The sequence below is a fragment of the Penicillium malachiteum genome, assembly GCF_028827825.1.
Source record: "Penicillium malachiteum strain IBT 17515 chromosome Unknown utg000003l:1.0-4950554.0:1.0-4952489.0, whole genome shotgun sequence".
Taxonomy (NCBI): Eukaryota; Fungi; Ascomycota; class Eurotiomycetes; order Eurotiales; family Aspergillaceae; genus Penicillium; species Penicillium malachiteum.
Genome location: NW_026643096.1, coordinates 4,211,412 through 4,227,728, shown reverse-complemented (window position 1 = coordinate 4,227,728; position 16,317 = coordinate 4,211,412). Strand labels below are relative to the sequence as shown.

At 47.6% G+C, this 16,317-nt stretch overlaps 7 protein-coding genes across 7 annotated transcripts; 4 read left to right on the top strand and 3 right to left on the bottom strand.

Moving 5' to 3' along the window:
* Positions 1–97: 97 nt before the first annotated feature.
* On the bottom strand, positions 98–1,429 carry N7483_007873 (peroxisomal membrane protein PEX16; the record flags this gene model as incomplete). Its single annotated transcript, XM_057091310.1, has 5 exons — positions 98–221; positions 274–776; positions 799–1,112; positions 1,179–1,214; positions 1,276–1,429. 5 exons carry the CDS (start codon positions 1,427–1,429, stop codon positions 98–100), a joined length of 1,131 nt encoding a protein of 376 aa, XP_056946051.1.
* A 245-nt stretch (positions 1,430–1,674) lies between these two features.
* Positions 1,675–3,738, bottom strand: N7483_007872 (SAE2 C-terminal domain-containing protein; the record flags this gene model as incomplete). Its single annotated transcript, XM_057091309.1, has 1 exon — positions 1,675–3,738. The coding sequence occupies one exon, from the start codon at positions 3,736–3,738 to the stop codon at positions 1,675–1,677; it is 2,064 nt and encodes a 687-aa protein (XP_056946050.1).
* An 858-nt stretch (positions 3,739–4,596) lies between these two features.
* Positions 4,597–6,309, top strand: N7483_007871 (WD domain protein; the record flags this gene model as incomplete). Its single annotated transcript, XM_057091308.1, has 3 exons — positions 4,597–4,749; positions 4,843–4,916; positions 5,022–6,309. The coding sequence occupies 3 exons, from the start codon at positions 4,597–4,599 to the stop codon at positions 6,307–6,309; spliced, it is 1,515 nt and encodes a 504-aa protein (XP_056946049.1).
* Positions 6,310–7,300: 991 nt separating this feature from the next.
* Positions 7,301–8,430, top strand: N7483_007870 (uncharacterized protein; the record flags this gene model as incomplete). Its single annotated transcript, XM_057091307.1, has 6 exons — positions 7,301–7,331; positions 7,563–7,582; positions 7,716–7,750; positions 7,847–7,875; positions 7,946–8,257; positions 8,318–8,430. 6 exons carry the CDS (start codon positions 7,301–7,303, stop codon positions 8,428–8,430), a joined length of 540 nt encoding a protein of 179 aa, XP_056946048.1.
* Positions 8,431–8,844: 414 nt separating this feature from the next.
* On the bottom strand, positions 8,845–11,063 carry N7483_007869 (uncharacterized protein; the record flags this gene model as incomplete). Its single annotated transcript, XM_057091306.1, has 5 exons — positions 8,845–9,045; positions 9,104–10,209; positions 10,261–10,400; positions 10,468–10,498; positions 10,616–11,063. 5 exons carry the CDS (start codon positions 11,061–11,063, stop codon positions 8,845–8,847), a joined length of 1,926 nt encoding a protein of 641 aa, XP_056946047.1.
* Positions 11,064–11,386: 323 nt separating this feature from the next.
* On the top strand, positions 11,387–12,431 carry N7483_007868 (aldo/keto reductase; the record flags this gene model as incomplete). Its single annotated transcript, XM_057091305.1, has 3 exons — positions 11,387–11,455; positions 11,510–11,790; positions 11,885–12,431. Coding segments are annotated over 3 exons (897 nt in total), but the record flags the coding sequence as incomplete, so codon positions are not given.
* A 1,288-nt stretch (positions 12,432–13,719) lies between these two features.
* On the top strand, positions 13,720–15,981 carry N7483_007867 (uncharacterized protein; the record flags this gene model as incomplete). Its single annotated transcript, XM_057091304.1, has 1 exon — positions 13,720–15,981. One exon carries the CDS (start codon positions 13,720–13,722, stop codon positions 15,979–15,981), a length of 2,262 nt encoding a protein of 753 aa, XP_056946045.1.
* Between the last annotated feature and the right edge of the window lie 336 nt (positions 15,982–16,317).

Below are 16,317 nucleotides of genomic sequence, written 5' to 3'. Positions count from 1 at the left end.
AAACAAAGGAAAAGCAATCATCAGGAAAGACATAAAACTGATGTTCACAGATAATAAAGAAGTCGGGTATCATGAAAAGGGAAATATATGTGCACGATCATAATGTAGCGGTCGAGTAGTAGTAGTTGTCCCACAGGTATTCGTAGTCTTCAACTACACTACCAACCAAGTCAAGCAATGGCTTGCCCTTCATCTTATTTGTTAGACTGTGCAGCCATGACCTATTGAGTGTTAGTATTGTACTTGAACAAAAGCATAGGGTGGGAATCGTACTTGGTGATATTCTCATAGAAAGCGCCCCGCATCAACCACCAGCCCATCGACCATCCCCGCTTCCTCAACTCCTCACGCTCAAGACCCGTAAGACCACGGAGTCCACCAGCAACACGCTCCCGGAAATCGCGCTTGGCGAGTTGGCGACAGCCATACTCCATGCCAAAGCCAATTAGCCAAGGTCGCCAACTGCGCTTATCTCCGCTCCACCGCTGCATCGCCATAGCATAAACAACAGGTCTGAGAATGTAGAGAACCTCCGCCAATTGACCCTGACCACTGACGCGGTGCAGTAGGGTCTTGGGAGGCTTAATATCATCTGCAGTGAGGACCTTCGAGATAAGGTAGTTGGACACGTCATTCACATCTGGAAGAGATGGAAGAGATAATCCCGTACGAGGCATCGTCCAGCTTATATCAGATGAGCGTTCACTAGTAGGCGTTTCCATGCCATTCCAGTCGCCCTTATCTTCTTCTTCTGTTGTCCGTGGATCGACCTCTCGCTCGGGAAGCGGGGGGGTTGACCAGCGGGCGGGAATTAGTTAACCGCATAAGAAGCAGACGACAGACTGCCTTCGCAAACTCGATGAAAACAACGATGCGCCAACGGGTCTTTTGTCCTCGGCGCCGTGCTGACATCTCCCAGAGGAGCTCTGTGTATTGAAGCATCTGAAGCGCGACAGCCACGCGCCGGTATAGCGAGGACCGCTCAGTCCAGTATTTGGTATATCGAGTATGGGGAGTCGGCGGCGGTCGAGGGATATTAGATGGGAGTCTGGAGATGACTTTGGAAACCAGGGAATCATGGTAGAGTGATAAAAGCTGTACTCCGGAGTGCACTTCCTGCTGTTAGTATAATGATGCTAGCGCTGCAGTTCTGTATAGCAGTTGGGAGGCTGACTTACCACATTCTGAAGCGACTTCTGATTCACGATAGCGACCTAGAAATGAAAGAATTGTTATTAGCGATGCAGACTACTATTTATGACGGTCCTCACTCACCAGGGATGATGTAGGTCAATGATCTCAGGGCGGACTCGACTTGTCCAACGGAGCTGGCATTCTTGGTCACAAAGTCTTCGTAAAGAGACAACCATTTAGACGGCTGGAGCATCGCGGGCGATATTGGATTCTGGATGTTCCGGACTGTCTCCATGTCAAGGTGCATACAGGCCACGGCTGATGCGCAGTCGCGTGGGAGCGGGAGGTTGGCAGGTCACGGGCCGCCAAGACAGCAAGCCGAGGTTCCCCGGGTTGTTTGCGGCTACATAGTACATAGTACTTAGCCTGTAGTACGGAGTATAGGTACTGGTGATATCGGAGAAGACTGATTTGACATTGATATGGAATAATATATATGATATTATACAAATGATTATTGACATATTTCTAGATAAAAATTCACTCATCTGCCCATGTCCATAAACCCCCAGGTCGCATAGCCTCACGATACCGTTCTTCTACTTTCTCTCGCTCGAGTTTTCGAGCAGCTTCTCTGTCCTCCTCGAGTTCCTGTGTCGAAGGCATATCGGTTCGCCAGAACCCAGGAGGCGATTGAGGACGTTGGTGAGTATGTCGATGCTTGCCATATTGGTTTGCAAGAGCTCTCGTTCGTGCTTCAACAAGAAGTTTTTCACGCTCTTTCTCATTGATTCCATCCAGTAAATGCTGGTCGTCTCCCACAAACTCTTCCACTAAGCGCTGGTCTTCTTGCTTCTGCTCCGCAGGGGATTTGGCAGGTAATCCACCAAACCGAGCCATTGTGCGGAATTGGCGACCACAGCAGTCGGGTCGTGTACAACCGGTCAAACACCTGCGGTCATCTTTGTTGCGAACAACATCCTTAAAGGCATAATCTAGCCCTTCATTCCTTTCCGGATTGAGCTTGAAGTGTTGTAGACTGAGTCGGTGGAGAGCACGTGCTCTGTAAGGTTCATCTTCTGGATCCACATTCGGTGGAAACTGACTATCAGACTCTTCGGGTAACTGCGAAGGCTCTTGGACTGTGTATTTTGCCCGTCTTGCTTCCCTTGAGGCGGTTGACTCCCGGGCATGCCGGGTACTTTGGTCAGCAGGTCTCTGAGAGGGTGCAAGGGGTGTTCTAGAAGGCGTTGGCTTTTCCAGGAGACCCTGTAGCTGATTTTCGGTCAGATGAGCACGGGGTGTCGATTTGGATGCTGCACGGGGTACCGAACGGCCTGGAGAATGTGAATAGGTATGATCGCCGGAATCACCATCTTCCGTGATTGATAAAAGCGCATGGGGACTGATAGTTTTTGTCCTCTTCACTCTCTGACCAGGGGTAATGGCGGCCCGCGTATTGCCATCAACCGGTCGTAGAGCAGTAGGTTGACTGACCCGGTCTGGCAGAGGGTCTTGGTCACTCGGCACAGAATCCTCCCAGTGCACTTCGCGGTAAGCTTGCTTCTTTGTTGGAGTTTTTACAGAGTCCCCGATGTCATCTAAATCCTGGGTGCCTATGAACGGCTGCCCTGTTGTATAGTGCAAGGGACTCGAGGAAACAGGTTCGTTCTTCACTCGTACTGGTCCAGAAGGAGCCCATTTTCTCTTCCGAGCTTGTAAGTCTGGCAAGGGAGGAAGCATATCCAGGGTTTCGGAATCACATGTTGGAGAAGATTGGGTAGCATATGGATCTGATTGTTCGAAAAGCCCTGGATTCTGGCTCTGTGGCTCCGGCTTAATTTTGATATTGGTGTCTACCAAACAAGAGTTCTGAGTGGCGATAGTAGATCTTGTAACATTTGAATCCTGGTCATTCCTCGAGGATGGCAATGAATTTCTGGCAGATGTGGAAAGCGGTACGGATCCATCGATATCGCCAACAGGAGGTATTGTTTGAACTCGCCGGAATGTGACCGGCTCGCCATCAACGATCAATGTAAATTTATCACGCCGGAATTTGGTGTTCACGTATGCCAAATTCTTTTTGTGATGCGCGACTCGTGCTTTCAGATCCGCCCAAGTTTCACTGTACAACTTCAAGTTATTGTAAAGATTCCGGTAGCTCCCTTCAAGGATTCTCCGCAGTTGGCCCGTTTCAGTGGGTCTGGTTGCCCAGATATGCTCTGGATTAAAGTCGCGTTCAAGATCAGCCCACTTGACGGGAGGCTCAAGCTCTGTTGGTTTAGAATCGTAGTGGCTCAATTCTTCTCGAAGGGCCGCGACCTCGTTTTGCAATTCTTGAATTCTGCATTCTGCCTTTTGACGGGCCTCATTGGCAATAGCGGCGTTGTTCTTGGCTTCAATTAAACCCGCCTCGTGGATTGCAAGTTTGGACTCGAGATTCTGGAAAGCCTTGGTAAATGAAAGCTCACAGCTCTCTTGGAGCCCCTTTAAAACATCCATCACACTGTTCACAAAGCCGACCCGGGCACTTAAAACACCTCCTGGATGTCCCTGCTCAAAACGCCTCTGAGATGGAAACGCGGTTTCGACGCGTCTCATATGGCAGTATCATGACCGCCTTGAAGATCGGCCTCCACGGGGCCTAATCCTTGAAAGACACTGGCAGAAAAAAAAGAAAACTGTAATACTCCCAGAGATCCTTAGGCCGCCCTTCCGTCCAAAGGTTCCGTCCAAGGTTCTTACTGATACTCCGTTCCCTCCACTGATGTCTGTGACCTACACATCAGGGACATCCCCAAAGCTAAATTCCCACTAAACTATACAAGGTAGATATTCTGATCTGATTTTCTTCAAGTCATAATATATTCGTAACTTATACATTTTTCCAAATATAAATATTAATAGGTATCTATTTCTTACTCTTATTTATACTAAAATCCTAATAATACCTGATTACCTCTTTCAGCCCTACGTAGCAAGGGCCCAAGGTCTAGGCGGTGGAAGAGTTAATTCTAGCTATAGAGAAAAAAAATCAGGAATAAGATATATCGTGTCCAAAAGCCCGTCCTTAATATCAAGAAGTGACTTGATCATTTTTTAGAGAGAAATGTGAATTATACGGAGTAGTGAAGTGAGAGATAGCCAAAGTGAGAGTAACCAAAATTAAGATTGTATACAGGGCGGTCAAGGTCAGAACCTTGGAGATAAGATATAGTTTGGTAACTAAGCAAGGGGCGGTGAGGTATGCGGTGAATATTTATTATGGGAAAATGGCCGTTATAGTCTCCCGTAGACCTCCACGTGATTCCTTATCGGCTTTCCCGATAAGAGTCTCTTTTGACGTAGCAAACTGTGAGTTCACCTCCCCTGTATATCCTTGAAACCCCCACCTCCCACTATCGTTTAAATCATTAAAATCACTCGGCATGCTTGACGTGTCTAGAAGTGGCCCCCAGGATGCCAAAACGTCCACGAGAGAGTTCTCCTTCGGCCTTGTCTCCCATAAAGCGGAGTCGGTCAACAATAGCAACACCTATTGATCGGCTATCTTCTTTAAGCAATGAACTCCTACTGAATATCCTCTCCTTTCTCCCAATATCGTCATTAAATGTTTGTCAAAGGTTGTATTATCTCAGTTTTCATGTGCTGCAAATTTCAAGTAACTAATTCTTTGTAGATTATCCCGTCGTTTCCATGCTCTAGGGGGAGACTCCGAATTATGGAAAAGACAGTACTACTCGCAGTGGGTACGCCCTCGTGCTCGTCGTCTGGCTAATGTGAGATGCTCTACACTACCAGGCAGGACAGAGTATTCGCCCAAAGTCTCAACCTGGCTCGATCATGGCCATTTGGCTGTTGAGGGGAGATTGACCAATTGGAAGCGGCAATATCGTCTGCGACACAATTGGGCTAAAGGGTCTTGTCGAGTTACAGAAGTTGACTTTCTTGAGCCTCCATGCCCCCCCTGTATTGGTCAAACTTTGTGCTGGTATTGTCTTCACTGCCGATACTGTTCATGGACTTAGAGCGTGGGCAGCAAACGACCCTACCAAGTGTTTGTCCAGGATATCATTCTCGGAACTCCATGACGCTCATCCAACAGCCTTAGCAACCAGCCACCTGGAAAATGAATATGAAATTCTGATTGGATTTGAGAATGGTCGCTTCAGTCGCTATGTTTTGGATGATCAAATATCCCAGTTCAGCTTACGATCCTCTCACGTTGGATTTCGAGATGGCGCCATCACTGCTATGGCTTTGTCATCGCCATACCTTTTGATGGTCTCTCAACACAAGAATCTGTCCCTTTACAATATTCGGCCACAATCGAAAAATTCCGAGAAATCTCTACCTCTCGGGCCATGTGAAATCGCATCGCTTCAAGCTGAAAACATGGTTGCACCAATGACTCTTTCTTTGCGTGTCTCTGCATATGAGATTGTAGCAACCATTGTCTATAGCTTTTTTCACATTGGCTGTGGCTGGTCGCTAGGAATACAGGAGCTGCGGTTCAACAAAGATGGTGAACAGCTGGAATCTAGACTTACCAGCACAGTGGATTCACAGTACGGTATCAGACCTCTTGAAGGTCGTCTGTCATCCAATCAAAGGCGATATTCCGCTACGATCCCTGCAGCTTCCCCTGTGACCCCCACAGAACCATCCATCCTGCACCTCCAGCCACCAACGTCTATGTCTTATTCCCACCCATACCTACTGACTTCACATGTCGACAACACATTGACTATGTATTTGGTGGTCTCGAAATCGAAGGATCTTTTTGTTCGGGGTGGCCAGCGGCTCTGGGGTCACACTTCTTCAGTCTCTGCGGTCCAGGTTACGAACCGAGGCAAAGCAGTATCGGTGAACTCCATCGGCAATGAGATTCGAATCTGGGAGCTTGAAACAGTGGTTTCTGCTCTAAGCAATCAGCGGCCCCTAAAAGACGAGAGTAGTATCCAGGTCAGTCCGGATAATCGCAAACCGGAAACTTACATGACCATGCCGCAAATCATTCGCCAAAGGATCGCTGGGCCAGACCTTATTCCCAATTCGCCGGAAGAGCTCGGTCGCATGTATGAATATGTTGGATTTGATGAGGAGCGTGTGCTTTTACTGCGAGAGAAGGCCGTCGGCACCCAGTCGTTGGAATGTTACGATTTTACGTAGCATGCCAGAGCGCCCCGTTGTACACAGAGATGATTTTGCCATGGTATTTCCATCAGAGATACTGGGCAATTGCAAGAATGAAGATCAATAAACATGATATGAAAATGCTGACACAGGTCCAGGAACCAGGGGTTGCCCGTGTAGCACAAGGTACCCAAAATCCGGGGACCCCGGCCGCACCTCGTGTCGCTCTCAACTATAAGAACATGCATGCTGCCGCAATTTTGATCGGCAATTCCATTTTGACATACAGAAATCTAAGCCTACTTAGACTGTTACCAGATCCATCGATCTTATCTTGTCTACGTGATGCCATCATTGCACTGGGATGATATAGGATGACATCCTACCCACCAGGCCTTCACGTCCCTCCATATTGGCTTCAAAAATGCTTGGTCCTAATTGCATCTACTTCCTTCCAGCTCTCTTTCTGTGAATATGCACAGCGAAAACACTGTGCCAACCTTTTGATGCATATGGCGCATGATCACAATGCGGCCACAGTACCCTAAAGAACCGTCGATCGGATATACGAGCAAAGTCCCTATAGGACTTCCCTCAAGGAATTTGAGATCTGAGATCAACCTGGGGAGGAACATAGAATGAAGGAGTAGATGAGCCTGAATGAAGATATGGGTTCTTCTCGGCGTCAATATCGCCAATGCATGTTCTTTTTTACCCCATACCTCCCTGTCGCGATCTCTTTGTCTCTTATTATGACTTACTATGGAATGCGCTCTTTTTTTTCATACGACATTCCTCCCTATGGGCCCTATTCAACTATTTCACGAGTTGAAACTTCACTTTACCTTAAAGTGGTTCCCGGTTCCAAGATCCCCCAAATCTTCGGGAAGTTTTCTCCCTAGAAACAAGGCCCCCGCACTACAAATTTCTTCCCTTCTCAACCATCTTCAAACTTCCCTTTATCCATCCACTTCCTCCTAAAAACCTATTCTTTTTTTTAAGAAACTCATCAACTCATCAATTCAAGATGGACTCTCGCTCTCGTGCCTGCTACAACTGTACGTTTTATGTTCCCCCGAGCCCTGCCGCATTTCTTCACTCGCCTAGACCCGCACAATGCGTTCACGATATGCAACTCTCAGGTTGAAGTAATATGGACACTTTGAATTGCGCTGTCTTCTCTACTTGTGTTCGCTTTATTTCTATCTACCTCTGAGATGCTTTATTCAGAGCGCATTTACTTTTCTTATGACTGGCTGGTTTCTGACTGACTTTTTTTTTCTTCGTAGGCGGTGACGCTTCTCACCAGGTAAAGATGCACCCATTTTTCACTTTTTTCTGGATGGCAACATAGTTTGGCGCGTCGGACGCGTTTAACTTCTCGCAACGATCACGGTTTATCATTATGTGAGCTTGGGAAAGCTAACACCCTTGTCTTTTAGGCCAAGGACTGCCCCAAGAAGGGTACCCCTACCTGGTATGTTATCCCACCCTGCGATTAGCCCTTATCGATAAGAGGGGTAAAATCGCATCGACAAAAAAGATGGGACATACGGCTAACATTTTCAAATAGCTACAACTGCGGTGGTGAGGGCCACGTCAGTAAGTTTATACTACTTGGATGCGCCGAGACCTCGCCCGACACGAAGGAACGATAACTAACCACTCCTAGACCGCGAGTGCCCCAACCCTCCCAAGGAGCGCACCTGCTACCGCTGCGGCCAGCCCGGTCACCTTTCTCGTGAGTGCTCCCAGGCTCCCCAGGGCAACAGCTTCGGCGGTGCCCCCGGTGGTGGTTCCCAGGAGTGCTACAAGTGTGGCAACGTCGGCCACATTGCCCGCAACTGCCCCCAGGGTGGTAACGCCTCCTACGGTGGTGGCTTCGGTGGCAACTCCTACGGCGCCCGTCCCCAGACCTGCTACTCCTGCGGTGGATTCGGCCACATGGCTCGTGACTGCACTCAGGGACAGAAATGCTACAACTGTGAGTTCTTGACGCCTATATACTGGTATTCTCCATCAAGATATACTAATCAATTCATAGGCGGCGAGGTCGGCCACGTCTCCCGTGACTGCACCACTGAGGCCCGCGGTGAGCGTGTCTGCTACAAGTGCAAGCAGCCCGGCCACGTCCAGGCTGCCTGCCCCAACAACTAAAAAGCTGGATCTTGCGTCTATTTTTCTTTTACGTTCTATCCTTTTTCCCAGGGATTCCGAAATTAACGAGAACTATTCTGCATGCGCCACGATTTGAAATGTCTATTTCCCCTGGGTTTCTTTGACTTTTGTATTATCATTACCGCTTGAATTGCGACCATGGGCGTCTTGCATGTTGCTTCTTTTCCTCTTGCAATCATCTAATAGTTCAATTTTTCTCTTCCATGTCTGACTCGCGCGTGGAAAGCGATGTGCAAAGGCGATTTTGCTTGCAGAAAACAAAAATGGGAATGCATGGAATTTTTTTTCTATCGGCGCTTTACAGGAGATACTTAGGTGCATGGGGAAACCGCATATCACATCTCCAGTTTCTCTTATTTCTAAAAGCTTTATCAAACACAGATCTGAGGGTCTTTATGAACTACAACTACACATCATCGCTCTCTTGTACTTGGGCACATCACCACAGAAGCGCTTCTCTTCCTCCTCTGCGAGACCCCATTGATCCTGGAAAGGGTTCAGACTCATTTGCATGACTCGTCCGAGGATGTCACGGTCTCCTTTGTGTTCCACCCGCTCAATGACTTCATCCAAAATCCATCCTCGTGGGATAAACTAACTTATTATTAGAGGGTTGTACAGTATAGAAGGAGGGGGAAAGTAGATCACTCACGTTTGGATTAACAGCCTTCATAGCTGCTTGACGCTCCTCATCATGGCCAGTACCCCAGTCCTCGAGGACACGACCTCGCCATTTTTCCAGCCACTTAGCAATGCGATCTTTAGCAGTAGCATCGGTGTATCCTATACCCCCAAATCCTTCAGCATGAAAGAATACCGCTGCTGCAGTAGCCCGTTGCTCCTGAGTCTCCAGCTCAGACAAACTCAACCCCGACAACCGGCGGAAGAAATGGTTAAAATCTAATTCCAGAGCCTCCAGGGTATCAAGCATCTCCGAAAAGAGATCCTGAAAATCAGACTCTACTTGCGTCTTGAGTCCAAGTCTTTGGGTCATCAACCGCTTGTACTCGTTGAGGAAGACAGCCTTGAATTCCTCGCCTGTTCGGTCGATGATGTTTTCTGCACGCTTGATAAGCTCCGCTTCCATCTCCTCGAAAACTCCATCGTTGAAAAAACTCTCATCGTCCACTTTCTTCCCAGCACCCATTAACTCTCCAAGGGATTCACCCAGGCGAACAAGATTCCACCAAATAATACTTGGCTGGTTCTTGTAGGAATAGCGAAGCATATGGTCATCGTGATTCGGGGTATATGAGGGATCAAAGTTATCCATAAAGGCAAAGGGGCCGTAATCCAACGAGAGACCATAGATCGAGGTGTTATCGGTGTTCAGTACTCCGTTCATGAACCCATAAGCCTGCCAGGCGGCAACCGTTTTGGCGTTACGTCGGACAATTTCACGGTATAGTCGAGCAAAGCGGTTTTCATCGATATCCTGGTGGTTCTGTACCTCAGTCGATGGTACGTTGCGCGAGGGATTATCAATTTCTGTCGCGGTCTGCCCTTCACGAACTGATATGATCGCCGGGAGATTTTCCCAGCCTCCAAAGACATCTTCTGCGATGTAAGTTGCTAACTTTCGGATGTTAACACGATCTCCACGAGCTCGAAGGATATCAAATGTTCCAATACGGAGCCAGGATTCGGCGAATCGAGCTACAATCGCGCCAGGCTCCAGTCGCTCTCGTAGTACTTTTGAGTTGGGGAGTAAAGTAAGAGACAGTGCACGGGTTGTAGGTACTCTGAGAGCATTGAGGGCTAGAGACTAATTAGCCAGGGTATCAGTCTGAAGTTACGGGTTAGACTCACCTTCAGAGACAATGTATTCTCTGATACTTGAACGCAAGACAGCTTTTCCATCTGCAAAGCGGGAATATGGTGTTCTTCCCGCACCCTTCAGCTGTAACTCATAGCGAGTGTTTGAGTCGGGATTGGTACATTCAAAAAGACTAATGGCACGCTATTCGAATGTTAGTATTAGATATCTGCTGCAGCCCAGGGTGAGTGAGAACTTACGCCGTCTCCAAGTTGTCCAGCCCATGAACCACTGGGTAATTGTTAATATCAGGGACTCTTGAATGTAGAGCATTTAACTCACAATTGCCAACCTATAATTTAATCAATATTGATCCTGCAAGGAATCCTGAAGAGCGGATTAACTTACCACCGTAGCACTGGGCCCATGGATAGATACCTCCCTTCTCCTCACCCCACCAGATTTCATTTCCTGAAATGAGAGCCTTGAATTTTTCGGTCTCTTCTTCACCTGCCTTTAGTCCCAGATCCTCCATTGCCCTCGGACTTACGCCCAGCAACTCCGGCTCCTCAGATTGCTCCGGGCGCACATAGGTAAACAACGCCTCTTTCACCATTCGGGGACCAAGGGTTTCTCTCGGCGCCTTATGTGAGATTTCCGGAGTCTCAAATGCCGCATCCGGCGGTAATTTGGATGTGAAAACATTAGATTTGGGCAGATCTTGCAGGGTTGTCCCCGCACGAGTGGAGAGATGTGATGCCATTTGGGCTAGTCGATTTCGAACTTGAAGTGATGGAAGACTTCTTGACATAAATCGATATCCAGGACAGACACGAGATATATGAATCGGGTTCATGACAAAACTTGAACTCGATATCTCATATGGATCTGAACTATGAACTGAACTCCGTAATCCGGAGTGAAAACCGAATGTCGCGTCAGAGCGGTACGAATGACATCATGGCCATTATTAACCTTTGATCTTGTCAACTGGTGAACCGCCTATATTTTCCTATATGGAGAACAGTTTCACGTATCATTTATCAAGAATCGGAATTGACCCGCTGAGCCGACCCGCACTTCTGATTTCGAATTTGCCCCTCTTTCAGGGTGCCGAGGTCATGATGTTCTCTTCTTCTGTACATAGTGAGAATCGTCACCACAATTATACTATACAGTTTCATCATGGCTAACACCGTTGATCACATTCCTACCATCAAACTGAAGGATGGCCTCTCAATACCAATTGTAAGAGTCATAGTCTTTGAGTCCTTGGGGTCAAACAACTACTGACTATTGTAGCTTGGGTATGGAACCGGAACAGCCTGGTACAAGACCCCAGGCGATACCTCGATCAACCGTGAATTGGTCGAATCAACCAAGAGTGCCGTCAAGTTAGGATATAATCACCTCGATGGTGCCGAGTCCTACAATACAGAAGAAGAATTAGGCCTCGCAATTGAGGAGAGCCAGCGTCCTCGGGATAGCTTGTTCATCACCACGAAAGTCTATCCCAGCATTGCTGATATTCCCGGTGCCATCGATGCGAGCTTGAAAAAGCTTCGACTTGATTATGTTGATCTGTAAGCCGACCTGGTCTCCATTAAATTCTGGCCTTTTCTGGAAGGTTTCATTCACAATGGACACGGATTTCGAATTAACCCAGTCGGAATCTAGATTCTTAATCCATGCTCCTTTCTACGCCACCTCCGAAGATGAGCTGCAGGCCTCTTGGGCAGCCATGGAGCAAGTCAAAGCCTCAGGAAAGGCCCGCGCAATTGGAGTATCCAACTTCCTGCAGAGTCACCTCGAGACTATTCTCAAGACAGCCAAAGTTACTCCTGCAGTAAACCAGATTGAGTTCCACCCATACCTCCAGCATGGAGACTTGCTGTCTTTCCACGAAAGCAAGGGAATCCAAACAGCTGGATATAGTGGACTCAGCCCAACGACTCGGGCTCGTGGTGGACCCCTTGATCCATTGCTGTCTTCTCTCGCCTTCAAGTATGGCGTGAACGAGTCTGAGATCTTGCTGCGTTGGTCTTTAGACTGTGGCTGTGTGGCGATCACTACAAGCAGTAATGAAGCTCGCCTGGGTGGTTATATGCGCTGCTTGACCTTTAAGCTTACTCCTGAAGAGGTAAAGGAGATTTCTGAGTTGGGTCAGCAGCATCACTTCCGTGCGTTTTGGAAGGATAAGTTTGCGGAGGATGATCGTTCATGATGCACATATCATCACATAACATATAGTACAGATGTGGATTCCAAGGTTGTGAAGAGAGCACATGTTGCAGTACCAAATGATTGATTTTGGATATATATGAATATACATGAGGTTGTATATGATACTTGTGAAACATGAACTACACCAATGTTATCATAGTACAAGTCTCGGCACTGCAGCAGCGAAATTGAGAAAGGTATGTCCTCAGGACTCGAGTTCGAGTGCCTGGCCAGGAAGTTCAGGTAAATGGGCACTGGCACACTTTATCATCCTACCTACATAGGTAATCAGATTAAATTGTAAGCGCCCATATGGTATAGTATCTGCACATGCCCAGATACTATGTTCACACATCTTCGCAGACAGTTACATGGATATACATTTTCATACACTTAAGTACTCACCTGGCTAGTATGTAGTCGGTAATATCTCCAGGTTACTGGTGACATACCCCTCTTTGCATGTACGTAAGTACCTACAGGGATACCTGGAGGGTTAACTGGAGGTTACTTGGAAGAAAAAGCTAGCTGCTATATGGATATAGGCAACTAGTAGCTCTAGAGATAAGCTGTAGGCTGATACTCTCTCTTTTCCCTCGTGCATTATGCCAGACGAACTTGTGAAACATGAAGTACATAATGTTGTGATAGTACTTGTTTACCTAGGTATGTGGTTAATGTTGACATGGGTTCCAAGTATGATATCTCGACAAAACCTTGGAACTTCAGATGGATTAAATATGGTAAATTCGAGTTCGAGTTTTAATGTTTTGTAATACATGAGAATAAACAATATAACTATATAACTATACCTAGTTTTATATATCATATTATATACTGTATACTATATATAGCACTTTACAAAGTCCATTGTGTCCCTAAAAGCAGCATCCCCCAATTTCCCCAATTTGGCCACCCCGGACTCCCCCCCCATTCGCTCTTTTTCCCATTCTCATGCGTCGGGGACTAATTCTCTTTCACCTTATCTTCTCACAGTTTCATTCTTGACTGTTTATCTAGAAGGGTAACTCTCCTGGCATCTCTTGCGCGCTTCCAAGAGATGTCCCGATGAGCCTGTAAGGCAGTTCCCACCCCTCGACTCGATCTCCATGCTTTGACCCACCCTCATCTCTTTGGCCTAGGCGCATGCCACCGCGGTGGCCCTCTCCGTGATAACTTCTTCGTCTATTTTTCTTTCTTTTACTTACTTTTAACCAACCCCGCAATCCTCGTTCCCCGCGCGCGCAATCCCTCATGGTGATACAAATTGCGATCTCCCGCAGACTGCGATGTCGGTGAACGATAAAGCCCCCTCTATGGATATACCACCCTCACGACGCGCCAACCAACTTTCTCTAGCGGACCTCGACAACTTGAATCTCAGACTAAAGCGCCTCTCGGAAAACGTCTTGCCTCACCACCCCTATCTCCTCACTCTGCCAACCAAGTCACCTTTTCGTCCATCACAAGGGGTTTCAAGCAATTGGGCCGTAGGTCATGATCGACCGTTCAACTTCGGTGAAGAAGAACTTCAGTACATGACCTTCTTGACCCATCACGACACAGACTCGCTACTGAAGGCTGTTGGAGACTGGTCCGACGAGTCAGGGCACAGGATGGCCGACCGGTCCACGGTACCGATCACGACTGAGCCCCCGAAAGAGAGCGTCGCGAAGAGGAAGATTAGCTTGAACGATTACAAGAACCAACAAAGCACTGGACCTCATCCGATTGTTCATGATCAGAAAGTACGAGCCGACCGTCACTTACCAACGCGCGAGGCTTCACATCAACTGCCAAAACACAGCACTGTCAACAAGAAGGCCGACAACAAAGCAGAACCACCACCACCACCACCACCTATTCGTGCTTCCAAACCAAACTTGCATCTTTCGCCTGATAAAGGGCCCAAGAAACGACCCTCGACATCCGATCTCGAGTCACTCCACTCCGCATCAAACAAAGGCCAGGATATGCACTCCTCGAAGAAACGTCGACTTTCTCCGGAGAGGGAATTCCGCAAAGAACCATCTCCGACCAAATTGAACTCTCCAAAGCTCCCTGCGCTCCTTTCTCCTACCCTTCCTCCGACGAATCCAGGTCCTCGACTGCCTCGACTACTATCTCCTACTCTCCCACCGGATATCGAGAAAGAGCTGGCCAGACTTGGAGATCGTTCCCCTATCCGACAGTCCTCCAACGACAGTACGTCATCTAAACAGAAGCGGGAGGAAACAACCCATACCAAGGCACCGGTTTCAGTGAACGGCGGTGGTGCCTCCAGAGAGACCACTCATGAGCTCATTGTCAGACTGCGATATGGAAGGACCAACAGAAAGCGGGTTGAAGGATTGCTGAAATTCGCCGGTAAAAAGAAGCCGCATCGAGCTGAATCTCCCGTTGGTCATGAGACAGATCATGATGGAGGATCAATACAGGCTGAAAGAAGGCGGAGAGAAATGGCTCTGTCGCGCGGAAATGAATCATCTGATCGAGCCAGACCAAAGCCCAAACAAGATGACGGTCCATCCATCCCATCAAGTGGTCGATCAAAAGAAACGAAAGCCTCCTCAGAAAGACCACCTCCACCCCGCGCTCCCCCACCGAGCAGCGACAAAACGAAGCATACATCTTTGACACCAGTGAAAGACTCCAAAGCTTCTCTTCCACGACGAACTGATCTTGGAGAAGGCGAGGGCAGAACACCAGTCAATCAGACAACGAAGCGCCCATCTGTCGACTCTGGTATCAAGGGCTCACCTTCTCAACCAGATAATCGTCCACGAAACATTGACCGTCGAGGCTGGCGCGACGAGTTCCTCAAGTTCAGCAACATCGGCCGAGAACTGAAACACGCCGCTGTGCGGTACAACTCGAAGACTGATTCCTCGCCTACGGATGACAAACTAGCTGCTGTCACAGCTATCGAAGCTATCATGGCTTTCATTCTTGCCTTTGTAGCTGACGATCAAAGCAAGCTTCAAACAAGACAAGCGGGAGATTCCTCAACCTGGCAATCTATACTAGCCTACTGGCGCGTCGTCAAGAAGAATAGTACCGCATACCCAGCTTTGCACGGCCTATGCCTTCTTCTCGGTGCAGTTTCTTACGAAGCTATCCATTCCCTCGATCTTGAACGTCTCGCCGTTAGTCCTTTACCAGGAGAACATACACCAGTGCCAACACCTGGTAGTGATGGGAACACCGTCCTCTCCGATGAGAATAAGAAGAATCGCAAAGAGTTCTTAGAACTCAAGAATCGACTCCCGGAGTGCTGGAAAGAGTCCCAGAGATTCTGGCTTGAAGGTGCAAGAACTCTTCCAGAGGATATCTTGCGCAAAGAGTTTCCGAGTACTTGGTCTTCGCGTTCTCATAATCATTCTGAGCGTGGAAGAAGCACACCCAAGCCAGGTGATTACTCAAATGATTATTTCCTTCCACTGGGATTTGCTTCTTCACCTATTGAAGTTGTGAGATTCGGTTCTTCGCTTCTACAAGAATGGTGCTCACATGAGAAAGTGGAATGGAAGGCTCGTTTAGGTCTTGCATGATAACAATCCTTTCTCTTCCTTATTTTTTTTTCGTTTTTGACTTCATTTCATATTCCAAATGCCCTCTCTCATTTTTAGTCTTGCGAGGTCGCAAGGATATTGGGTAATTAGGCGTTACAGGGTTTTATTTTGCATTTTTCGAGTGGTTTTTCCTATGATACCATGAAGCCCTTTGCTCTTTTTTTTTCTAATGTAGCTATTTTTACGCTGAAGCTGAATATATCACGTTTCATACAGATGATAACCATTCTTCTACTTTCCATATGAAATAAGATATAGGAAATAAGAAAGAAGATAAATGTAAATATGACTACTTAACGCCCCAAGCCCGAAAGT